Consider the following 20,098-nt stretch of genomic DNA (forward strand, 5'->3'; position numbering starts at 1 on the left):
GTATTCTTTACAAAGAAGTGGAGTGGTGGCCCAGGGTAAGAGTCTCGGGGGGGGGGGAGGGGTGCCCCAGTGAATAATGCTTTTCTTGCCCTTTAAGGGACATAATTAGGGATTTTTTCGCCTTGTTTTGCCGCAAAAATGACGCCCATAGACTTGTATGGTGGCGTGCATCAAAAAAAAAGACGCACAGCGCAACAACATTTTTTTGATGCCCATAGACATTAATGGCCGTCGGCGAATTTTTGACGAAATGGGTCGAATTTTCCCATCCCTAATAGCATAGACCAAAGTGCAACCTGGAAACATAGAATCTATGGTGCTGCTGGCATAACTTTACTTTTATGACGGTGTCATAAATTCTACATTTGCCTGAATTTAAAGGCGATTATTGTGTCGAATGTATAAATCGAATTGATTTCAATATGTCACCAATAATTATACAATCAGCTGGTGCAGCAAAGAGTGCAGCCCTTGGCCTCTACCTGGGAATGACGCTCTTCTGCTCCATCCTCCAACTGGATTCCTATATCACTCGGCTGCTCTTCTAAAATTTATGGCAGCAGAGAAATCAATTATGGAAATCCAGATAAAACAGGGTCTGCTCGAACACAGAGACACTTCCAAACCTGTGAGCTCAAGGCCTGTGAAGTCTTTCTCTGCACTGGTGGAATCAATAAAATCAAAAGAGGGGCTGAACAGAAAGCGAAACCTGGACTATTTGAAATTCAGAAAGACAAGGCTGTATCTCTGTGATATTCACAGCCCCGCTGTCCGACAGCTTTTTTTTTTCAAACATTCTATAACAGAGAATAAAAGAGACATAAAAATAATTGTGTCATTTGACTTTGAATTTAGGGTTTTTTGAAAATCCACCAAAGTCAACTACAAAAACTAGGGAAAAGTAATGCAGAATAAAAGCATTTGTGATCCACAAAATTAAATTACTAAAAACAAATCAGCAGATAAATAATTACATCGGCTAAATAGCCCCTTGATTATAGGTCTGTATCCCTTGTATATGAACTATATCACAGTAATATGTGTCGTTTTGAGGTGATGGACTATAATAATTGTTCAGGGGATCAGTTGTACGTAATCAAGGCTGGCGCAGCACTTGGTATGGGTTAGAGCACAATTGCAGGGGTTTAAACACCAAACAGGTATGGGGCCTGTTATCCAGAATGCTCATGATCTGGGGTTTTCCAGAAAAGGGATTTTTCTGTAATAGGGTTGCTACCTGTCCAGATTTGACCCGGACAGCCTGGTTTTCAGAAGGGCTACCCGGTAGTGATGGTTGCGAATTTCCACGTTTTGCCACCGGCAAATACATTCCTGAAATTGCAATTCTGCACTAGCGGATTCAGACGCAATTGAGACACCGACAACCATTAAACATATGCCCATTGACTTTAATGCACATCAAATGTTGCTGGCGTCAAAATTCGCGTTTTGCTAATTTTTCGACATTTCACGAATTTTTCAGGAAATTTGCGAATACCTCAGCAAAAGAAAACTGGACTAATTCACCCATTACTACTGCCCGGGTCATGACAGTCTGCCCGGTTTTCCAAAAAAAAAAACAAAAAAAACCAGGCAGGATCTCCCGTGATTGACATGGTGTTCAGCCAATCGCTGGTTGCCACGTCAAAACCACGCCCACATGAAGTAGTAGCCCCCCACAACGTCACTGACCGGCCCCTGTGATGTCATGGCCCTGCACCCTGTCCAGATTGAGAGCCGCACAATTGTGGCAACCCTATTCTGTTATTTGGATCTCCATACCTTAAGTTTGCTAAAAAAAAAACTATTTAAACATAAACCCGATATGATTGCTTTCAATGATTAATTATATCTTAGTTGGAATTAAGTAGAAGGTACTGTGAAAGGAAATCATTTATAAAAATGTGAATTATTTGATTAAATTTGAGCCTATCGGAGATGGTCTTCACATTGGATAATGGATCCCATCCACATCTCTATTAAAGGGCACAATAAAATATACTACATTTGTAGGCTTTGCATTTATGACTTGCGGCATTTTTACAAGATTATTTCTGTAATTTTATCTGACATTTCCACGCAATTCTAGCAATCCCGTACTCTATAAAAGCATCCAAATGTTTCGAATTACAACGGCCTATACTTTATCAAAAAATACAAGATACACCGGAGCATTTCCCTTCATAATATTTGTATTTATTTATAAGGTAAATCAACACTGCTTTACCCACCTAACAAGTGATGGGAGAATGAATTCACAAAACTGCTGAGAAAATTTGCGGCGGAAAATTCACAGCGTAAAAAAAAATTGCCCGCGCGTCGGAATAGTAAAAATTGTAGCTTGTCAAAATAATTCGGACAGATTTTAACGCATTTGGACAAAATAGGCGCGCGTATAAAAATTGTAGTGGGTGTCGAAATTGACGCATGTCAAAATAATTTTGACTCCCATTGACTTCAATACAGTGAAATGGGACAAATTCGTCCATCACTGCACCTAACTCTTGCTGTATATGTGATTATTCCCACTGTAACTAACATGGGCTATGCTGTAATACTCTCCTCCTGAATATACTGTAGTACAGGTATGGGAGGCGTTATCCAGAAACCCTTGAGTAGGTTTTCCTGATGCCACCCCCCCTCTCACTTTGTCGTTCAGAGTGCCGGAGCGGGCCTGGGGGGCAATTGCACTCTCCGCACAAGCAGAACCGAAAATTCACGATTTTAAAAAACAGAATTTCCGCTCTTAAAGGACCAGTAACATAAATTTAAAAAAAAATAAATTGTTAGTATACATTTAAAAAAAAACCCGCCAAGACAAATTAAACTTAAAAACGGCAAACCTTTTATTAAGAAATAGCTTACCTAAACTCTGCTACTCTTCAGAAAATTGCGTTGAGAAAAACTCTTCATCCAAATTGCGGTGCTCAATTTCTCCTCCCTGGCTATCTCCTATAAGGAAGGCAGGGAGGAGAAATCGAAGACCGCACAATGGATTGTGATCGCCTTTTCTGAAGTTATTTCTTAATAAAGTTTTTGAATTTTAAAGTTTCATTTGTCATGGTGTTTTTTTTTCCATATTTTTTTGATGTTTCTGGTCCTTTAAAGTTACCAGGGGCGGATTTGGTAACTGAGGCTAGTTTCTCAATTTATTCAGCACTCCTGGATACATTTTCCTTAAAGGAGAAGTATACCCCCAGAATGAATACTTAACCAACAGATAAATTCTATCATATTGAGTGGCATTTTTAAGAACCAAACTGGAATATAGACCAGTAAATATTTCCCTTTTACATTTTTCAACTTGAGCCCCTATTTTATGATATTCTCTGTGCTCCCTTAGAGATCACCTGACCAGAAATACTGCAGCTCTTACTGTAACAGGAAGCGTTGAAGCAAAAGACAGAACTCTGTCTGTCAATTGGCTCATGTGACCTAACATGTATGGTTTGTTTGTGTGCACCGTGAATTGTAGGATCTCAGGGGGCTGCCCTTAGTTCTTAAATGGCAATTTTCTATTTATGATTACCCAATGGCACTTACTACTACTAAAAAGTAGTGATGGGCGAATCTCTCCCATTTCACTTAGACAAAAAATTTGCGAATTTCCCGCAAAATTCACGAGAAATCGGAAAGTTCATGAAAAGATTGTGAAATTTGGACGTTTTCACGAAAAAATCATGAAATTTGGATGTTTTCACGAAAAAATCATGAAATTTGGAAGTTTTCACGAAAAAATTATGAAATTTGGATGTTTTCACTCAAAATTTGAGCAATTCGAACGTTTTCATTAAAAAATCATGAAAATCGGAAATTGATGCGGGAGATTCGCAAATTTATTCGCAGGCGGCGAAACACGGAAATTCGCCGCAAATTCGTGCCAGGCGAATTTATTTGCCCATCACTAATAAAAAGTATATTATTATGAAAATGGTTTATTACTAGAGACCAAAATTATTGGGGGATATAGTTTTGTGCTTATTACATACTGTTCAAATGAAAGGCTGAAACTCCTGCTTAAAGTGGGTTACAAAGTTTGCAAAAGTGGTAATGTGCTAAAGTTGAGATGTGTGCACTTTGCGACTGTCTGTAAATGATCCCGCTGCCTTACAGCATTTTGTTGTTGTTATAATGCATTAATTTAATACAGTGTAGGTTGTTATTTGCTTTATGTTTTCTTCGCATATGAATATCCAGAATATGCCACAGCCTGGAAATCCCCGGATACTTTTACAACTGCTGGGGATTGGCAATGTCATCAAACTATACTGCCTACATTATACCTTTTTTCTTACTACCAGGGGGCTCCGAATGAAATTACATTCAGAAAACGTAATTTTATTTTTTATTTTTTCTTCTGGAAAGAAATGCGCTCTGAGTGTGGTTTCCTTGAATTAAAGCAAATGTTGGTGGAGAAATAAAATAAAATGTTCATGAAAACATCATGAGTAGCGCTAGTACGGAGGATAATTAAATGGCAATGCATACATGACTTCATCAGGGAAAAAGCAAGTCGCGTCGCTGTGCTGGGGAATTGGAAGGCTGTGACTAAAATCACGTCGAGGTTAAATATAAGAGTTATGAGGTTACCAGATGCTCCATAAAAATAAATGTGATTTGTGCAGTGAGCAGGCACCCGAGTTTTGCAAGAGAAACAATGCTACAAATGTAAATTTGCAGCTGAGCCTGGAGATACACTATAATGGGCACTAGTGATGGGCGAATTCACTTCCATGGAAAATTTCACACGAAATTCACGAAACGGCAAAAAATTTGTGAAACACGAATTTATCTGTTGGAAATGTGATGGAGCTGTTTCATTAGATCTTTGGAAATGACAGAGAGAGTCCTTTGATTGTTGAGCCCCTGTTCAAAACCTCTAAAAAAAAATCAAGTTTCTCCAATTCAAGTAAAAATTCAAGTTTTTTGGGTAATTTCTAGTAAAAAGAAAATCTGAAAACCTCTAAAAGTTCAAATTGATTACAAGCGGTCCAATAAGATCAGTGACTTCTCTAGCACCTCAACAACTTTTATTTGTCGGAGTTTTGCATTAGAGTTTTTTGTGGTTTTTACACTAATAAATTTCCAAATTTTGGAGCTTTTCAGAAATTTAGAAAAACGACACATTTTTAGAGATTCGTTGAAAACACAGAAATGTAATTGTTAATAAATGGGCCCCATAATTTGATTTGGACTTTGGGCCAAAATGTATTGACTTTATTAACCAGACAGAGGTTCCTACCATCTTTTAAACAATTAAAAAAAAAAAAAAAAAAAAAAAAAGATCCACTGTAATAGAACCGTCTATGGACATTATGGATAATTAATAAGGTTTTATGTTCTTCATGGACCATATAGATCCTGTAATTATGAATTTTGGACTGGACGTTGCACGTCAGAGCAGCAGGGGAGCGGCAGAAATAACATCTTAAACTTCATAATAAAAACTGATTCCCATAAAATATATAGTGAAAGCTTGTCTATGTTTTCCTATATAAACTCTCCGGAGGAGGCAGAACTAATATTAAAATTAAAAATGAATTACAAGGCCGACATTGATACATACCCCTTAGGTTTGTCTCTACTTACAAAGAAGTAGGCATCAGGCAATTCAGAGAAATCAGTTTCTGCTTGTGAGCAGCAAAGAGGGGAACAGCGAGAACGATGAGAACATTGCAATGTGAAGTGCCGCTTGCTGTATTTTTATGTTCCTCTGCTTCGGAATAATTGATGGAAACTTTGCATTTTTTATGACGGCTGAGATAATGTTTCCCCACATTCTCATATGTTTTTTTTTTTAAGTCTGTGAAAGAAAATATTCCCTCAGGGACTAATAGAAAAATGAATAAATTATGGATATAGCTTTTCATGTCAATAACATGCGGGTTTTGTCTAGCACCGTGGAGCTATACATATGTTACACACTGAGGCTAATATTTTCTTTCCAAAACAAATATTCGGCCTGGTAGTTATTATTATTTCTAAGAAACACTGTAAAGTGTGGGAATTTTTTTCCCTTTTCATTTTCACCAAGTTTATACGGTCCAACTGTAGGTTCATCAATATGTGAGTGCATTCAACAGACGAGTCTCAGAGGTCATTTTCATGCAACGAGTGTTGGCCTATAAATCGACAGTTGCTAAGCTTCTGCATATCAAATAAAACCAATGAATATGGAGGGCACTGACCAAGATCCACATTACAACCCCCGAGTGATGCATATACCACTTTATTTTATAATTTTCAGGTATTTCATAAGTTGAATATACTTGTTTTTAAACATTTTTAAAAAAAAAAAATTTTTCACTACCTGTCAAAGTCCTTTTTCTGGGAAAAATGGTGAATGCAGATGCATTAAATGGGTGAAATATGAACAACTGCTGATTACTACATTGTGCAAAGTGTTGCTGCAGGAGTGGTGAAATCAGTGGAATAAGTCACACCGTGTGCTACAACTAGGGATGTAGCGAACCGCCGATAATGTGTTCGCGAACGCCGTTCGCGAACACCGGCAAAAAATGCGAACAGTTCGCGAACAGTTTGCGAACTTCGAACATCCGAAAATCGTTCGATTCGAACGATCGAAGGATTTTAATCGTTCGATCGAACGATTTTCGTTCGAATCGAACGAAAATCGTTCGATTTTAGCGACCGAATGGTCGAATGGTCGAACGATTTTGACGCGAACGCCTATTGGCGAACGTCGCGCGACGTTCGCGAACTTGCGGCGGACGCGAACAGCCGATGTTGGCGCGAACAAGTTCGCCGCAGAACAGTCCGCGACATCCCTAGCTACAACGTACCCCGGGATGGTTATGCTCATAGCAGGCCACATACTTACATAGCAGACTGATCACATGCTCAGAAATGGAAAAAAAGTGTTAGGTCTCCAAAAAATCAAAGAGAAAAGTAAAAATATAAAATCATTTATTAGGACATAGAGAAAAAAAACGCATTTCGTGCACCAAAAGGAACACAAAACACATTAGGATATTTTCCTTTATTTCCTAATACGCAATTTTGTATTTCTACGTTTCTCTTTGATAATTTTGGAGACCTCGCACCATTTTTCAATTTTTTGAGCTTGTATCATGCACCCTCAGACTGGAGTGAACTGTGAGACCTCACGTGTAGTTACTTTTCTTGGACTTTACTTATACACTCGGTGTTGTGACTATTTTTTCACTTAGGGGCACATTTACCTAGGGTCGAATATCGAGGGTTAATTAACCCTCGATATTCGACTGTTGAAGTAAAATCCTTCGACTTCGAATAGCGAAGGATTTACCGCTATTCCTACGATCGAAGGAATGATCGAACGATTCGAAGGATTTTAATCCATCAATCGAAGGATCTTCCTTCGATCAGAAAGTTGTTAGGAAGCCTATGGGAACCTTCCCCATAGGCTAACATTGGCCTCGGTAGGTTTTAGGTGGCGAACTAGGGGGTCGAAGAATTTTTTAAAGAAACAGTACTTCGACTATCGAATAGTCGAACGATTTTTAGTTCGAATCGTTCAATTCGAAGTCGAAGGTCGTAGTCGAAGTTCGAAGTAGCCCATTCGATGGTCGAAGTAGCCAAAAAAAAACATTCGAAATTCGAACTATTTTTCCTCTATTCCTTCACTCGAGCTAAGTAAATGGGCCCCTTATTGTGCCATCCCGCACAACATATTATTGCAGACTGAGCACATGGCCAAAGCAATGCATGGGTGGTAGTGAAACCTGTCTTGCTGAGCCTTCCTGCAGTGTCAGTAGTGGTACATGCCCTTGGGGTTATTCTTAAAAAGGCTTTATTACAAACCATGGTCAATAGCTTTAGTTTCAGGCTTACATCGCCTTGAATCAAGCTTTAAGGGAAGGCTGATGTAGGCCTCAAACATTACTACTGTCCAAGAATTAAAAGCCCTGTTTGCAATAGAGGCTTTTTAAGCACACAGTGTTAACTAGTTGAATACTTTGATCCTGTTTGGCAAATTGTGGTGGCAACATGATGTGCACTAAGTAAACTTTCGTTGGACTTGGGGTTTTTCTGACAGACCTCTTCTTGACTGCAAATTTACTAAAGGGCGAAGTGGCTAACGCTGGCAAAAATTCACCAGCGTGACGTAATTTTGTCACTTCGCTGATTTACTAATGGGCACTGGCATAATTACGCTAGCGAAGGAGATAGACTCTAGCCCAACTTCGCACTCTAACGCCTGTTGTATTTTGGCTCTGGCGAAAGAGCGTTGCTACGCAAATTCACTATGTTTTTGTTTTTACTGAACGTTACCTCAATCGCAAGACTTGCCTTCGCCATCTCATACCAGGCGAAGTGCAATAGAGTAGATAGGACCTGGTCCAAAAAATTTTTTCTAAGTCCCCAAAAACGCTGGCGTCTTTTCCTTTTTACAGGGCAATAGGCTGAAAAAGATCGTTAATTTCTTTTTGGGTACCCTCCTTTCCCCCCTACATTTCCTAACATATGGCACATAAACTATACATTGGGCTCATGTGTAGGGTAATATAACAACTTTATTTTCTTTTATTAAGGTTCCCTGGGCTTGTGTAGTGTAATGTATTTGCTGCAACATATATGTCCACTCCACTTTAACTTCCTGCTATATGCAAATTATCTAATGCTAGTGCAAATTCGCAAGCGTTTAGGTGCCAGTGACGAAACTTTGCAACTTAGTGAATTAGCGTTGTCTGTTCAAAGTTGCTCCTGGCGAAGTATGGCAAATGCGGCAAAGCCTTCGACGGTGAATTTTTGCCCGTTAGTGAATTTCCCCCTAAGTCTTCAAGTAAGTAAAGGGCTTAAACACCAAGCTTTGACTATTTCCCATCTTCAGACTGATTGTCTTCTTAATGTTTTCCGGTACAGAACTATGTGGCTACAGGCAGTGAGGACTTGGAGGGATAACACATAATGATAGCTATTTCACTTTTAACTCTTAACTCTGCAGAAATGTATTTGCAGCATGTTCTTCCTACTATCCGTTCCTATGTGTGCCACTCTATTCTCTATGCTTGTAATTGAAAAATAATATAATATAGTGATCAATATATTGGATGTGCAAGCATTAGTATACTGGTGTGACAGTTAACATAATCAGTATTTCATTTAAATATTTGCCTAATGAGGTTTCAGTCCCCAGGACAATGCTCATGACAATAGTTCAATAGATCTCCTGTGTAAGTTTACATGACTAGTTGGCCCTGCCGATCCTTTGGATCAACAGAGAGTTCTGTAATGATTAAATTCATTGGCCATAGTTTATCCCTGTTGACTATGTTACTAATGTAGTTCCTCAGTATGTTGCAGAGACTGTTAATTGCAGTCAATTAAATTACTTATTCACAGCAAAGGCTCTACACATCTGTCGGAAATTTAATGGAGCTGTTGTATTAGATCTCTGGCAGTGACAGAGAAAGTCCTTTGCTTGTTCAGCCCCTGTTCAGATTGCAGTGGCAGCTACATACAGTAGGGTTTAATTAATAAAGGCACATACGGAGGAATGTAATAAAAGTCGGTAACGGAAAATTATTCGCAATGCGAAAAAGTTATGCCTTTGAGCAAACAAATTTTACTTTGCGCGAATTTATTATATAGCTTTTGTGAACCCGGAAACTGTTTAGCGACCACTAGACCGTTGTTTGCAGTCAATGTAATAAAACTTCTTACTGAAAAAGTCGTTATGTTTGATCCAAAAGATGACGTCACCTTCAAGCAAGAAGTGCGCAATTCAAATTCACAATGCGCAATTCAAATTTGCAATCCAATAACAGTTTAAGGAACAATATGACATTGCGAGATGTGGATTTTTATTCTTATTAGTGTGAATTGTTTTTTTCCCGTAACTTTTCCCAGGTGCAGCAACCCATAGCTACCAATCAACAGATAGACTTTACTGGTCAATTATTTAAAAGCTAACATCTTATTGGTTGCTATAGAATACTGCTACTGGGCTACTGGGCTACTTGTCCCTTATGCACCCAGTCCTACTGTAGTTGTCCTATGCACACAATAGATGCATGGATTATAATTTCATTCTATTAGATTTTATTAACTGTTGCATGCCATAAGGTAGAGCTGTAGAATTAAGTGCTGGGCTTATGGGAAGTTTAGTCAGACAGCTTCTTTAGTCCTGTATTGATCTACCATATAATAGAGGTTTGCACAGAAGAGACCTATGGACTTAAGTTGGTCTATATACTAAAGGCCTTTTGGAGAAAAGCACCGTCTCCAAGAAAGTCCAAGAGACTGTAGGTATTTTTTTGCTTATATGAAGAGTTTTGTACAGTATATTTGGATTGGACTAGTTGGATTGAATCAAATATTGACAAGTCTTTTTTGTAGCAATGTCCCAAGGAGACAGTTCCCCAGACAAACATATAATAATGCTTCTTAATAAATCTGAAGCCCAAATCCAAGTATTTGCTAATTAAAATAAAGGGCTAGATAAACTCCTCCAGTATTATATTAGTCTTAGTAAAGTGGTTTCTAACACCAAACATTTCCAGAATCTAAAAATAGGCAATACGAAAGGTTTTATCCCTAAAAGATTCCAAAAAAAAGAATGTGCATAATGAGAAGCATTTTGATTGCGTTGACCATTGTACAAAAACCAGTGAATGGACTTACTGTATCTCTTTGGCCCATCTTCTAAGCAGAACGACAGTGTTAACGTGGCATCATCTTCAAAAAATTCTGTAGCAAAAGCGTCCCACCAAAGATTGTCGCTATCCTAAAAATGTGCAAAAGAAAATGTGTCAATAAATGTGAATGTGTAAGTACTGTCCGGGAACAAAATCAATCGCGCCCCATGTGTATAACATAAGGTAAAGTCCTGCTCGGGTCCATTTTGGTACTCAACCCATACCCACAACCCGAAGCCACAATCTGAACCTGCAACCCGCAATTTGACCCGCCTGTTCCAGCTACCGACCCGCAATAGGTCTACTAAACTGAGGACACACAACACCGGAAGTGATGTCACTCCAGAGTGAATCTTCGTCAAGAAATTAAAAAACTGGAAGTACCACAAGGGAGAGTAAACCACAAGGGAGGGTGGGGGGATCAAGCCCACATCTTTGATGGGTACCCACCCTGGTTACCCGCGGACTGTCCGCACGGCCAAGGAATTTGGGACTTTTTGCCTGAAGCCTGACCACTTTGTGGGTATTTCGCGGGCACTCGACCCCATGCAGGACTCTAACATAAGTATAGTAAAGACAAGGCATTGGTAAAGCTTCAGCCATTTTCACAACAGCTGCCCAATTCCTCATTATTTTTATATACAGTAAACTGTCTCTTTGCACCTCTTAATCTGAAATTAATTTAGGTAAAGTAAATATATAAAAATTTATAACCCAAGGTTTTCTTGTTTTTTTGTAATATAGGTATAGAATCAGCTTTTCAGAATCTTTGGGACCCCCAACTGTCTTTGTCAGGTTACACCCAGAAGAAGTTGCACCCCTTTTATAAGTGTGTCAGGTGTTCAGTTACTTGCTTGAGATTCACTTGATGCAAGTGAGAGCACCTGTAAGCTCAGCAGGCAAATACAACCTTGTACATGTATGAGAACTGTTATCCAGAATGCTTGGACCTGGGGTTTTTCAGTTAAGGACTCTTTCGTTAATTTGGGTCCCCATACTTTCAGTCTACTAAAAAAATAAAGTAAGCATTAACAATACCGAATAGGATTGTTTTTCCTCCAATAAGGATTAATTATATCTCAGATAAGATTTAGTACAATGTACAATGATTTAGTACAATGTACTATTTTATTATTACAGAGAAGAGGAAATAATGTTTAAAAATTTAAATGATTTACTTAAAATGGAGTCTATGGGAGATGGTCTTCCCGTAATTTAGAGCTTTCTGGATAATGGGTTTCTGGATAACAGATTCTACACCTGTACATTGTCAAGATGGGTATAGAGTGCAGGACTCCCTTTTGCACACCAGGTGCAACTGCAATATTGGCACAAGTATAGAGCAGCTCATATGAAGAGGATGCTGTTTTTAGTTGTTGTATTCAATGAAGTAAAAATGCTACATAAAGTATCAATACCTAATGATATGCGTGAAATAAGTAGATGATATTTGAATATTTATGGAGAAAGCAATTTCTTTGCCCAGCAAGGCATATGTGACTCACATGGAACAACGTATTGCAACTGGAAGCAAATACAATATAAAAACGTTTTGCATCGTGGGAGCACTTTGCACCCAACTGTCAGTGCCTGTAGCACAAGGAACTGCTTCCCCCATGGATACAGTGCTGCCAGTATTCAGAACTGCTGTATTCATGATGGGCATGTGGGGAGACACATCGATTTTCTCCCCAAAAATAACACTAATTTACATCTCATTTGTCTACATCCTAATAGAAGTTCATTTTAGGTTGAGATATACATTCATGTATATAAAAACATCAAAAACATATTCCTTGTTCTTACAAAGCTGAGTTTTTCCAATAACCACAGTGAGTGGCTGATATTTCTAATGCAGCTTTATCAGCCAAACAGCCCAGCGTGTAATGAGCAGAGAGCCTGAGTCAGTCTGGGCAAGAAACAACTCCCAATCCAATTTGCTTATGTCTCAAACACACAATAGATTGGTATGAAATCTGTAATTAAACTGTCATCATATATTAGTGTTAGAACAGATAGCAAGCTCAATTTCACTGAACATATGCATAAAATTTAAATCCATAATTATTCTTTTCCTTTCATCAACAGGCATTGGGGTTCCTGCTTAACGAGATGTAACTGTAGCGATGCTTTATAGACTTACAGATTTACTTTGCAAATAACAGTTTATGATAATTGTATTGAAAACTCTGTGCTCTTAATATTCCGTAAACAACAACCCAGTCCAAGTAATTAGACAAAATCCCTGCTAGAGGCTGTTTAGTCTAGACTATAGTGGGCAGATTTTTCAAAGGTCGAGGGGAATTTTCAAATGAAAAAAACTAGAATTTTGAGCTATTTGTTGTGTACTTCAATTAGGGAATAGTCCAAATTTGATTTGAATTTGCAAAAAATTCTAAATTTCGAATATCGAATTTCTATCATGTACGGTCTCTTTAAAAATTCGACTTCGACCATTCGCAATCTAAAACCTGCCGAATTGCTGTTTTAGCCTATGGGGGACCTCCTAGCACCTATTTGGAGTCAATTGGTGGACTTTGAAAAATCAAAGTTTTTATGGGGGGAAAACTTTGATTCTAATTTGATCAAATGCGCTATTTCTTTGATTTGAACGATTCGAATTCAGCCGGATACGGTCCTATTTGATCGAAAACTGACCTATGGGGGGGTTTGGGGGCCCCTAATGTAGCAGCATCAGAGGGCCCTGGCCCACTCAATTTGACACTGGGGGTGTCTCCATAGAATCAGTAGTAATGAGTGACTGCCTTACTTTACTTTGGCCAATCTGGAAGCCTGGATTTCACCGGACGCTAGGAGGAGGAGCTGGCCTAGAAGGTATAGGAGAACAAAACCATAAAAATAAATATGGCTCAAAATGCCATACTTTATATATTGCACTTATTGCACCAGCCTAAAGTTTCAGCTTGTCAATAGCAGCAATGATCCAGGACTTCAAACTTGTCACAGGGGGTCACCATCTTGGAAAGTGTCTGTGACACTCACATGCTCAGTGGGCTCTGAGCAACTGTTGAGAAGCTAAGCTTAGGGCTCGTCACTAATTATCCAGCAGAAAATGAGCTTCCCTGGCTCAGTAAGTGACAGCTATACAGTATGTGCAGTGAATCAGCAGAAAAGAAGATGGGGAGCTACTGGGGCATCTTTGGAGACACAGATCTTTACTGCTAAAGGGCTGTGGTTGCCTTGGGCTGGTACAGAAGCCAAAAAACATTTCTAGCTACTTCGTTAGTTAAGTTTAAGTTCTCATTTAAGTGATCAGCCTTTGATGTGGGATCTCATGCTAGACTGGCTTATCAAAGAACAAGAGGACCCCCAGTGGTTCCCATTTGTAATGGGCCCCAGCCAAGGACAATTGCTATTAGCCCTTGTTTCCACTATGGCCCTATATGAAATCTATTACATTTAGCACTGTCTACATTTAATTGTGTGTGTCTCTCCCTCTCTCTCATCTATCTATCTATCTATCTATCTATCTATCTATCTATCTATCTATCTATCTATCTATATATCTATCTATCTATCTATCTATCTATCTATCTCTGTATCTGCATATTTCTGGTGGCTTTACTCACAGACTATGTACAGTCAGGGGCCTTTTCTGTTCTCTTTAGATGGTTGAATAGCTGTTAGAATTTTAAGACTCTGGTGTATTTAGAAAGGGAAATAAACAAGTAACAAGTAACAAGTAAATGTAGTGCTACAATTTACAGCCAGGAGAAACTTATAGAGAAAATAATTGAACAGAAAAATGCCTTCTTAGCAAACATTCCCAAATCTGACATAGCGGAAAATTTTAATTCAAAAGACTTACTTGCCTAAAAATATAGAAATCTGTAATAAAAAAATGTAATACTGAATTTTTTTTGAAAAAAGAAACAAAAGATTAAAAAGTGAAATTCTAGGAGTGCCCTAGGCAGGTTTAAGCTATGGACTGACAGGTAGTGGAGAGTTTTACCAGACTAATTATTTTACGATTTAACAGTAATGAGAAATTGCCATGGCAACTGACTTCCCACACGGTATACGGTACTGTATATATACAGCGCGCACACAAGCCATGCGATGGGAAAGAGTAGCAGGGTGCGTATGTACAGAATGCTGATTCCTTTTCCCATAAGCCGAGACACATAGCAGAAAGAGAAACAACATGCAAAAAAAAAAGTCTTGACGGCTATTATTTTCACATAGGAAACGTTCCACCCTTAACCATTTGCAGCATTGGGTTTCCTATAGGAAGAACCAAGGACCATGTCCTTCATCATCCCACTATGTACAATGCAATGATTCAGGGACAATGTGATTCAATGTATTTTTGTATGTGATACAGCCAGGCATGTATTTACATTTATACAAGGGATGTCCAGCCTTCCACTTGATTAACTACAACTCTCAGCATTACTCTGCCCGCTATAGGCCACTGAATACATCAGCCCCGAGTCCCATCAATCCTATATAGTCTCCAGTACCAGATGCTTTGCAAGAAGGGGTCATTCTACCATGACAAAAGGTGAGAACCTGGCCTGATGGTGGCATTGAAAACTTCTATGGGTTTATGAGTGCAATTTCAGTTGTTGTTTTTTATTATTCAAAAATTGTGCTGTTTTATTCCTTTATTATAGGAGAGCATAAATAACTTGCCAAGTTATCCCACCCCATTACCCTTGTATATACAGGAGATGAAGGCCTGTCAGTAGTATGGGGTCTGTCACCTTATAGCCCACTAGTCATCCCACCCATTGCCTCTATATGTACAGGAGAGGAAGGCATGGGAGAGTAGAGGGCCGCATGGGGTCTGCCACCTTATAGCCCCCTAGTCATCCCACCCCATTGCCCCTATATGTATAGGAGAGGAAGGCATGAGGAAAAGAGGGCAACGTGGGGTCTGCCACCTTATAGTCCCTTAGTCATCCCACCCCATTGCCCCTATATGTACCGGAGAGGAAGGCATGGGGGAAAAGAGGGCAACATGGGGTTTGCCACCTTATAGTCTTCTAGTCATCCCACCCATTGCCTCCAAATGTACAGGAGATGAATGCATGGGAGAGGAGAGGGCAGCAAGTCAAGAGTCAAGAGTAAATTCAAGAGTGAGTTTATTGTCATTTCATCCTTATACGTTTGTACAGTACACAGTGAAACGAAACAATGTTCCTCTAGGACCATGGTGCTACACAACATAGATGTACCGGACAACAGAAAAAAAGTGCAAGTGCAAAAATATGCAACTCCTGCAAGACAGGTCAGCACAGTGCAGGGACAGGACAATACAGTGCACACTCAGTAGATGTAATAAGTTAAGATGTGGTCTGCCACCTTATAGGCCCCTAGTCATCCCATCCCCATTGCCCCTATATGTACAGAAGAGGAAGGCAAGGGAGAGGAAAATATGGGGTCTGCCACCTTATAACCTAGAGGTGCCTCTACGTGCCAGCATTATAATTAGGGATTACTGAACCCTGCTTTTCAGAGTTCAGCCAAATCCCCAAATCCTAGGGTATGGATTCGCATGATTACTGAACCAAATCTGAACCCTTGCGACTGGCAGCTACATGAACAGAAATACCCAATGTGCGAGCGCAGTGTGTGCAGCAATTTTTTTCAATTATTTAAGGTCTGAATTTGGTTTGGCCAGGCTCTTGGATTCTTCCGATTCCTGCTAAAATTTGCTTGGATTTCGCTCATATCCTCATAATTTACTCATATGGAGCAGCATTATTTGTTATAATACACAAGATTCAGTAAGTAATGTTATACAAATTAGATAAAAAGAACCTATTATAACCAATAATATCACTTAGCCCAATTTAATTTAAGGATTTGTTTTTCAGGCTATTCATGGCTCTTGTGTATTATATAATAGTACACCAGAGGCAGAGGGTGCCCCTCCGGGTCGGACTGGACATTGGGGGCCCATCGTGTTACAAACCTCCGAGGCCCCCGCGCATGTGTGAACACCAGGGTGCAGACGCGGAAACTGCGCCAATTGATTTTTTTTTTGATCGGAGGAGAAGGGTTTGGCCCAGGGCTTTTTGCCGGGGTCCCACCAGCCCAGTCCAACCCTTTCCCTGATTACCTTCACTTTTCTGTAACTCTACTGTGGTCTTTGTCTTTCCTTTTCCTACTGTTCTATCTAAACTTTATGCTTCTGTTCATATTCGTCTAGTTTTTTAGGCATTATGCCTTATTTCCCATCATATTTCACTCTACTTCTGCTAAGCAGCCAATCCATTTCTTTTCTTCTCTTTTTCTATAATGCAATGAGTAGTATGTTAAAACAAAGTCAGAGTAGTAAGTGAGTGATTCTACTCCGGATGGGCAGCAGTGGGAAGAGTGGACATAAGTGCACTGTCCTATGGAATTGGCTGGCACCTCTCAGTTCAGTAATGTATATATTGCCCTTAAAAAATGTGCCAGAAAAATGTTTTAGATTCCTTACTTCATTTCAATTTACCTTCCTCAAACTTTCAGTGTAATTGTCTCAATTCAAACGTTCTGTCACAGGAAATCGGCATCTGAAGAGACGTAAAATACTTTGCAGGAGGAATTCAAATGTCAGAAGTTCTTTGCATGTCACCAAAATGGTTCTTTCCTCCCAATTAGACCAGCTAAATGTCTATTTGTTTAAAGCCTTAAAAGGCTACTGTACATCTGACATCTGTCTATTACAGCAGTTTATTAGATTGTACACTTCATCAGAGCAGACACGCTGATAATTCACATATAATTAGGAAAATTCCCTGCCCTCTGGGCTGCAGAGATATCAATAATGCATTATAATGTCATCCGAGCCCTCTGTGCCCCACACATCTGTTTAGAGCTTTTCCAGTAGAAATTGCACATACAGATACTTGTCATTGGCCGTCACAGGATGATTCAAATCTTCATTTTAATTGTTACATTGTTACTAAAAACATGAATGGTTTCCCCTTTTTGCTTACAATTATTGTAGGCACATTAAATGTTAATACCCGGAAATGAGTGCTCCGCAACCAGCAACTAGTGATGAGTATCACCAGGAATGGATTCACGGCTAAACTTTGCATTACACATGGGTGAATATTTTTTTGCAAATCCTCTGCAAAATTATGTCAACAATTTTCATCACAAAAAACGTGCCGACAAAATGCCCGTTAGCCCAATGTATACTGAGCAGCAAATATAACTGGACATTTCTGTTTTGTTAATTATCACATTGTTTCGCTAATTGTTCCGCGGCGAGTCGCCAATTATTGGTACTGACTAGTGATGGGCGAATAAATTAGCCAGGCATGGATTTGCAGTGAATTTCGCAGCCCACGAATAAATTTGTGAAACTGTGGCAACAAAAAATAAATATTGTCGCGCATCAAAATTATTCCGACGCCCATTGACTTTAATGCATTTGGACAAAATAGTGGTGCGTATAAAAATTGTCGCTCATGTCAAAATTCTCGCATTTCAAAATTATTTTGATGCCCATTAACTTCAATGAGTTTCGTGAACAGATTCGCCAATCACTAGCACTGACATGTAATACTCACTTAGGGCCAGATAAAGTAAAATTCAGTCTGGGATACTTGCTGGTTGATTGAGAATTATCAAACAGACACTATTATTCACAACTTTGGAACTGAACAGACAAATTTTCAGTAAGACTTTGACTCTATTCTTAGCACGATTCTTTACATTGTTTATACATAAATGCCAATAACTGACATATTTGGTATTAGTGGTCCTTGCTCAAGCCATGAAGGAATATTAACAGATGCAAATGCAAGAGCACTAGGGAGAGCTAAAGCACCCATAGGGGGTTATTTATCAAAATCTGGAACTTTCTATTTTCTGAAAACCACAATGACGAAATCCGCACTTCCCCAGCCCCCTATTTATCAAACATTTTTCATGAAGATTTCTTGTGCGAGAAAATTGTGAAAAAATCTGAATCATACGAATTCGGTGTAACTATAAAGGACCCCATGGGTTCTGGGTTCCTTGTAGGGATGCACCAAATCCATTATTTTGGATTCGGCCAAACCCCTGAATCCTTCATGATGAAGATTCAGTCAAACCCACAAATCCTTCGCAAAAGATTCCACCGAATACCAAAACCGAATCCTACTTTGCATATTCAAAATAGGGGTGGGAAGGGGTAACATTTTTTACTTCCTTGTTTTGTGACAAAAAGTTACGTGATTTCCCTCCCAGTCTCTAATTTACATATGCAATTTAGGATTTGGATTTGGATTCGGTTCGGCCGCGCAGAAGGATTCACCCGAATCCGAATCCTGCTGAAAAAGGCCAAACCCTGGACAAATCCCAAACGAATCCTGGATTTGGTGCTTCCTTAGTTCCTTGCACCCTGCTAGGCCCTTCCAAAGATTAAAGTAAGGGCACGTAGTGGGTGGTGATTCAGGTGTTCTCATGATAGTCCATGATCCAAATCGTATCCTTTGCACTTAGGGCACCTGGACTGGTGAGCACCGTCCTGTTTCTGACCTTTTTCTCCTTATTTGAGATTTGGTTGCTTACTTGCTAACCAATGCATTCTGCTCTTACAGTACCAAAAACAGGACAATTAGTCCTTTCTCTGCCTCATCCTCACTGGAGGTTGTTCTACTGGTTTACTTTCTCCTAAAGCTCTTTCCCCGGTTGAACCACCCAACCCAAATGAACCACAGGACATCCAGGTCCTGAGAAGGTAACAAGCAGCCACAAATGACCCTCATTCTGCATGGTGTGAACCATACTGAAAAAAACACACTGAGATAGTTCAGTATCTTGTTTAAACCGTCTTCATTAACCCTCTTTGGGTTGCACCCTTTTCATCTTGAATACATCAAAAGAACAACTAGGAAACACCGAACCTGCAGTGCAGGCACAATGATACGATCCTGCCAGTGTTGTGGATTGTAGGTTTCCTGCCATGTAAAGGGTCAAGAAAGCAGAGATGCACGAATTCCTGATCTGGCCAAATTGGAGCTATTTTTTTAGTAGGATTTCGGCTGAATCCAAGAGCCTGGCCAAACCAAATCCAAAACCTATATAACTGAAAAAACCTGGCACACATGTCCATTCAGGGGCACGAACAGAGCCGGACTGGCTCAGACCCATTCCCCAAGGCCGCCTGTGTCACTGCTCATCTGCACTACTTCCTGATCTCCCCCTGCCCCAATCGCAACCACATTAGGAGAATGTACCACTGAAGGTGGTGTGAAGGGGAACAGGGGGGTTTGCAGCTGGGGGGGGCTGTGTGGGTAGTGGAGGGGGGCTGCAGACCCCTGATGCGGCAGCCTCCATGTGCCTGCACCCCCCCAATCCAATGCTGTGATGTCGCCAAACGAGTGGATCTCTCTCCGATATGCCCACCTTGAGGTGGGCAATATCGGGCTGATCCGATCATGGGCCCTAGGCCGATCGATCGGATCCTAGCGAATGGGAATGGAGGTCGGATCGTGGGACCGCAT

At 39.8% G+C, this 20,098-nt stretch overlaps 1 protein-coding gene across 4 annotated transcripts in view; it reads right to left on the reverse strand.

Moving 5' to 3' along the window:
- Positions 1 to 20,098, reverse strand: part of LOC108706548 (LIM domain-binding protein 2-like) — a 145,430-nt gene that overhangs the window by 83,859 nt on the left and 41,473 nt on the right. For all 4 annotated transcript variants that reach the window (XM_041579409.1, XM_018243063.2, XM_041579411.1 and 1 more), the window contains exon 2: positions 10,627 to 10,729. In XM_041579409.1, the coding sequence (XP_041435343.1) occupies positions 10,627 to 10,729 (103 nt within the window). The remainder of the gene's footprint in view (positions 1 to 10,626; positions 10,730 to 20,098) is intronic.

The sequence above is a fragment of the Xenopus laevis genome, chromosome 1S (genome assembly GCF_017654675.1).
Source record: "Xenopus laevis strain J_2021 chromosome 1S, Xenopus_laevis_v10.1, whole genome shotgun sequence".
NCBI lineage: Eukaryota > Metazoa > Chordata > Amphibia > Anura > Pipidae > Xenopus > Xenopus laevis.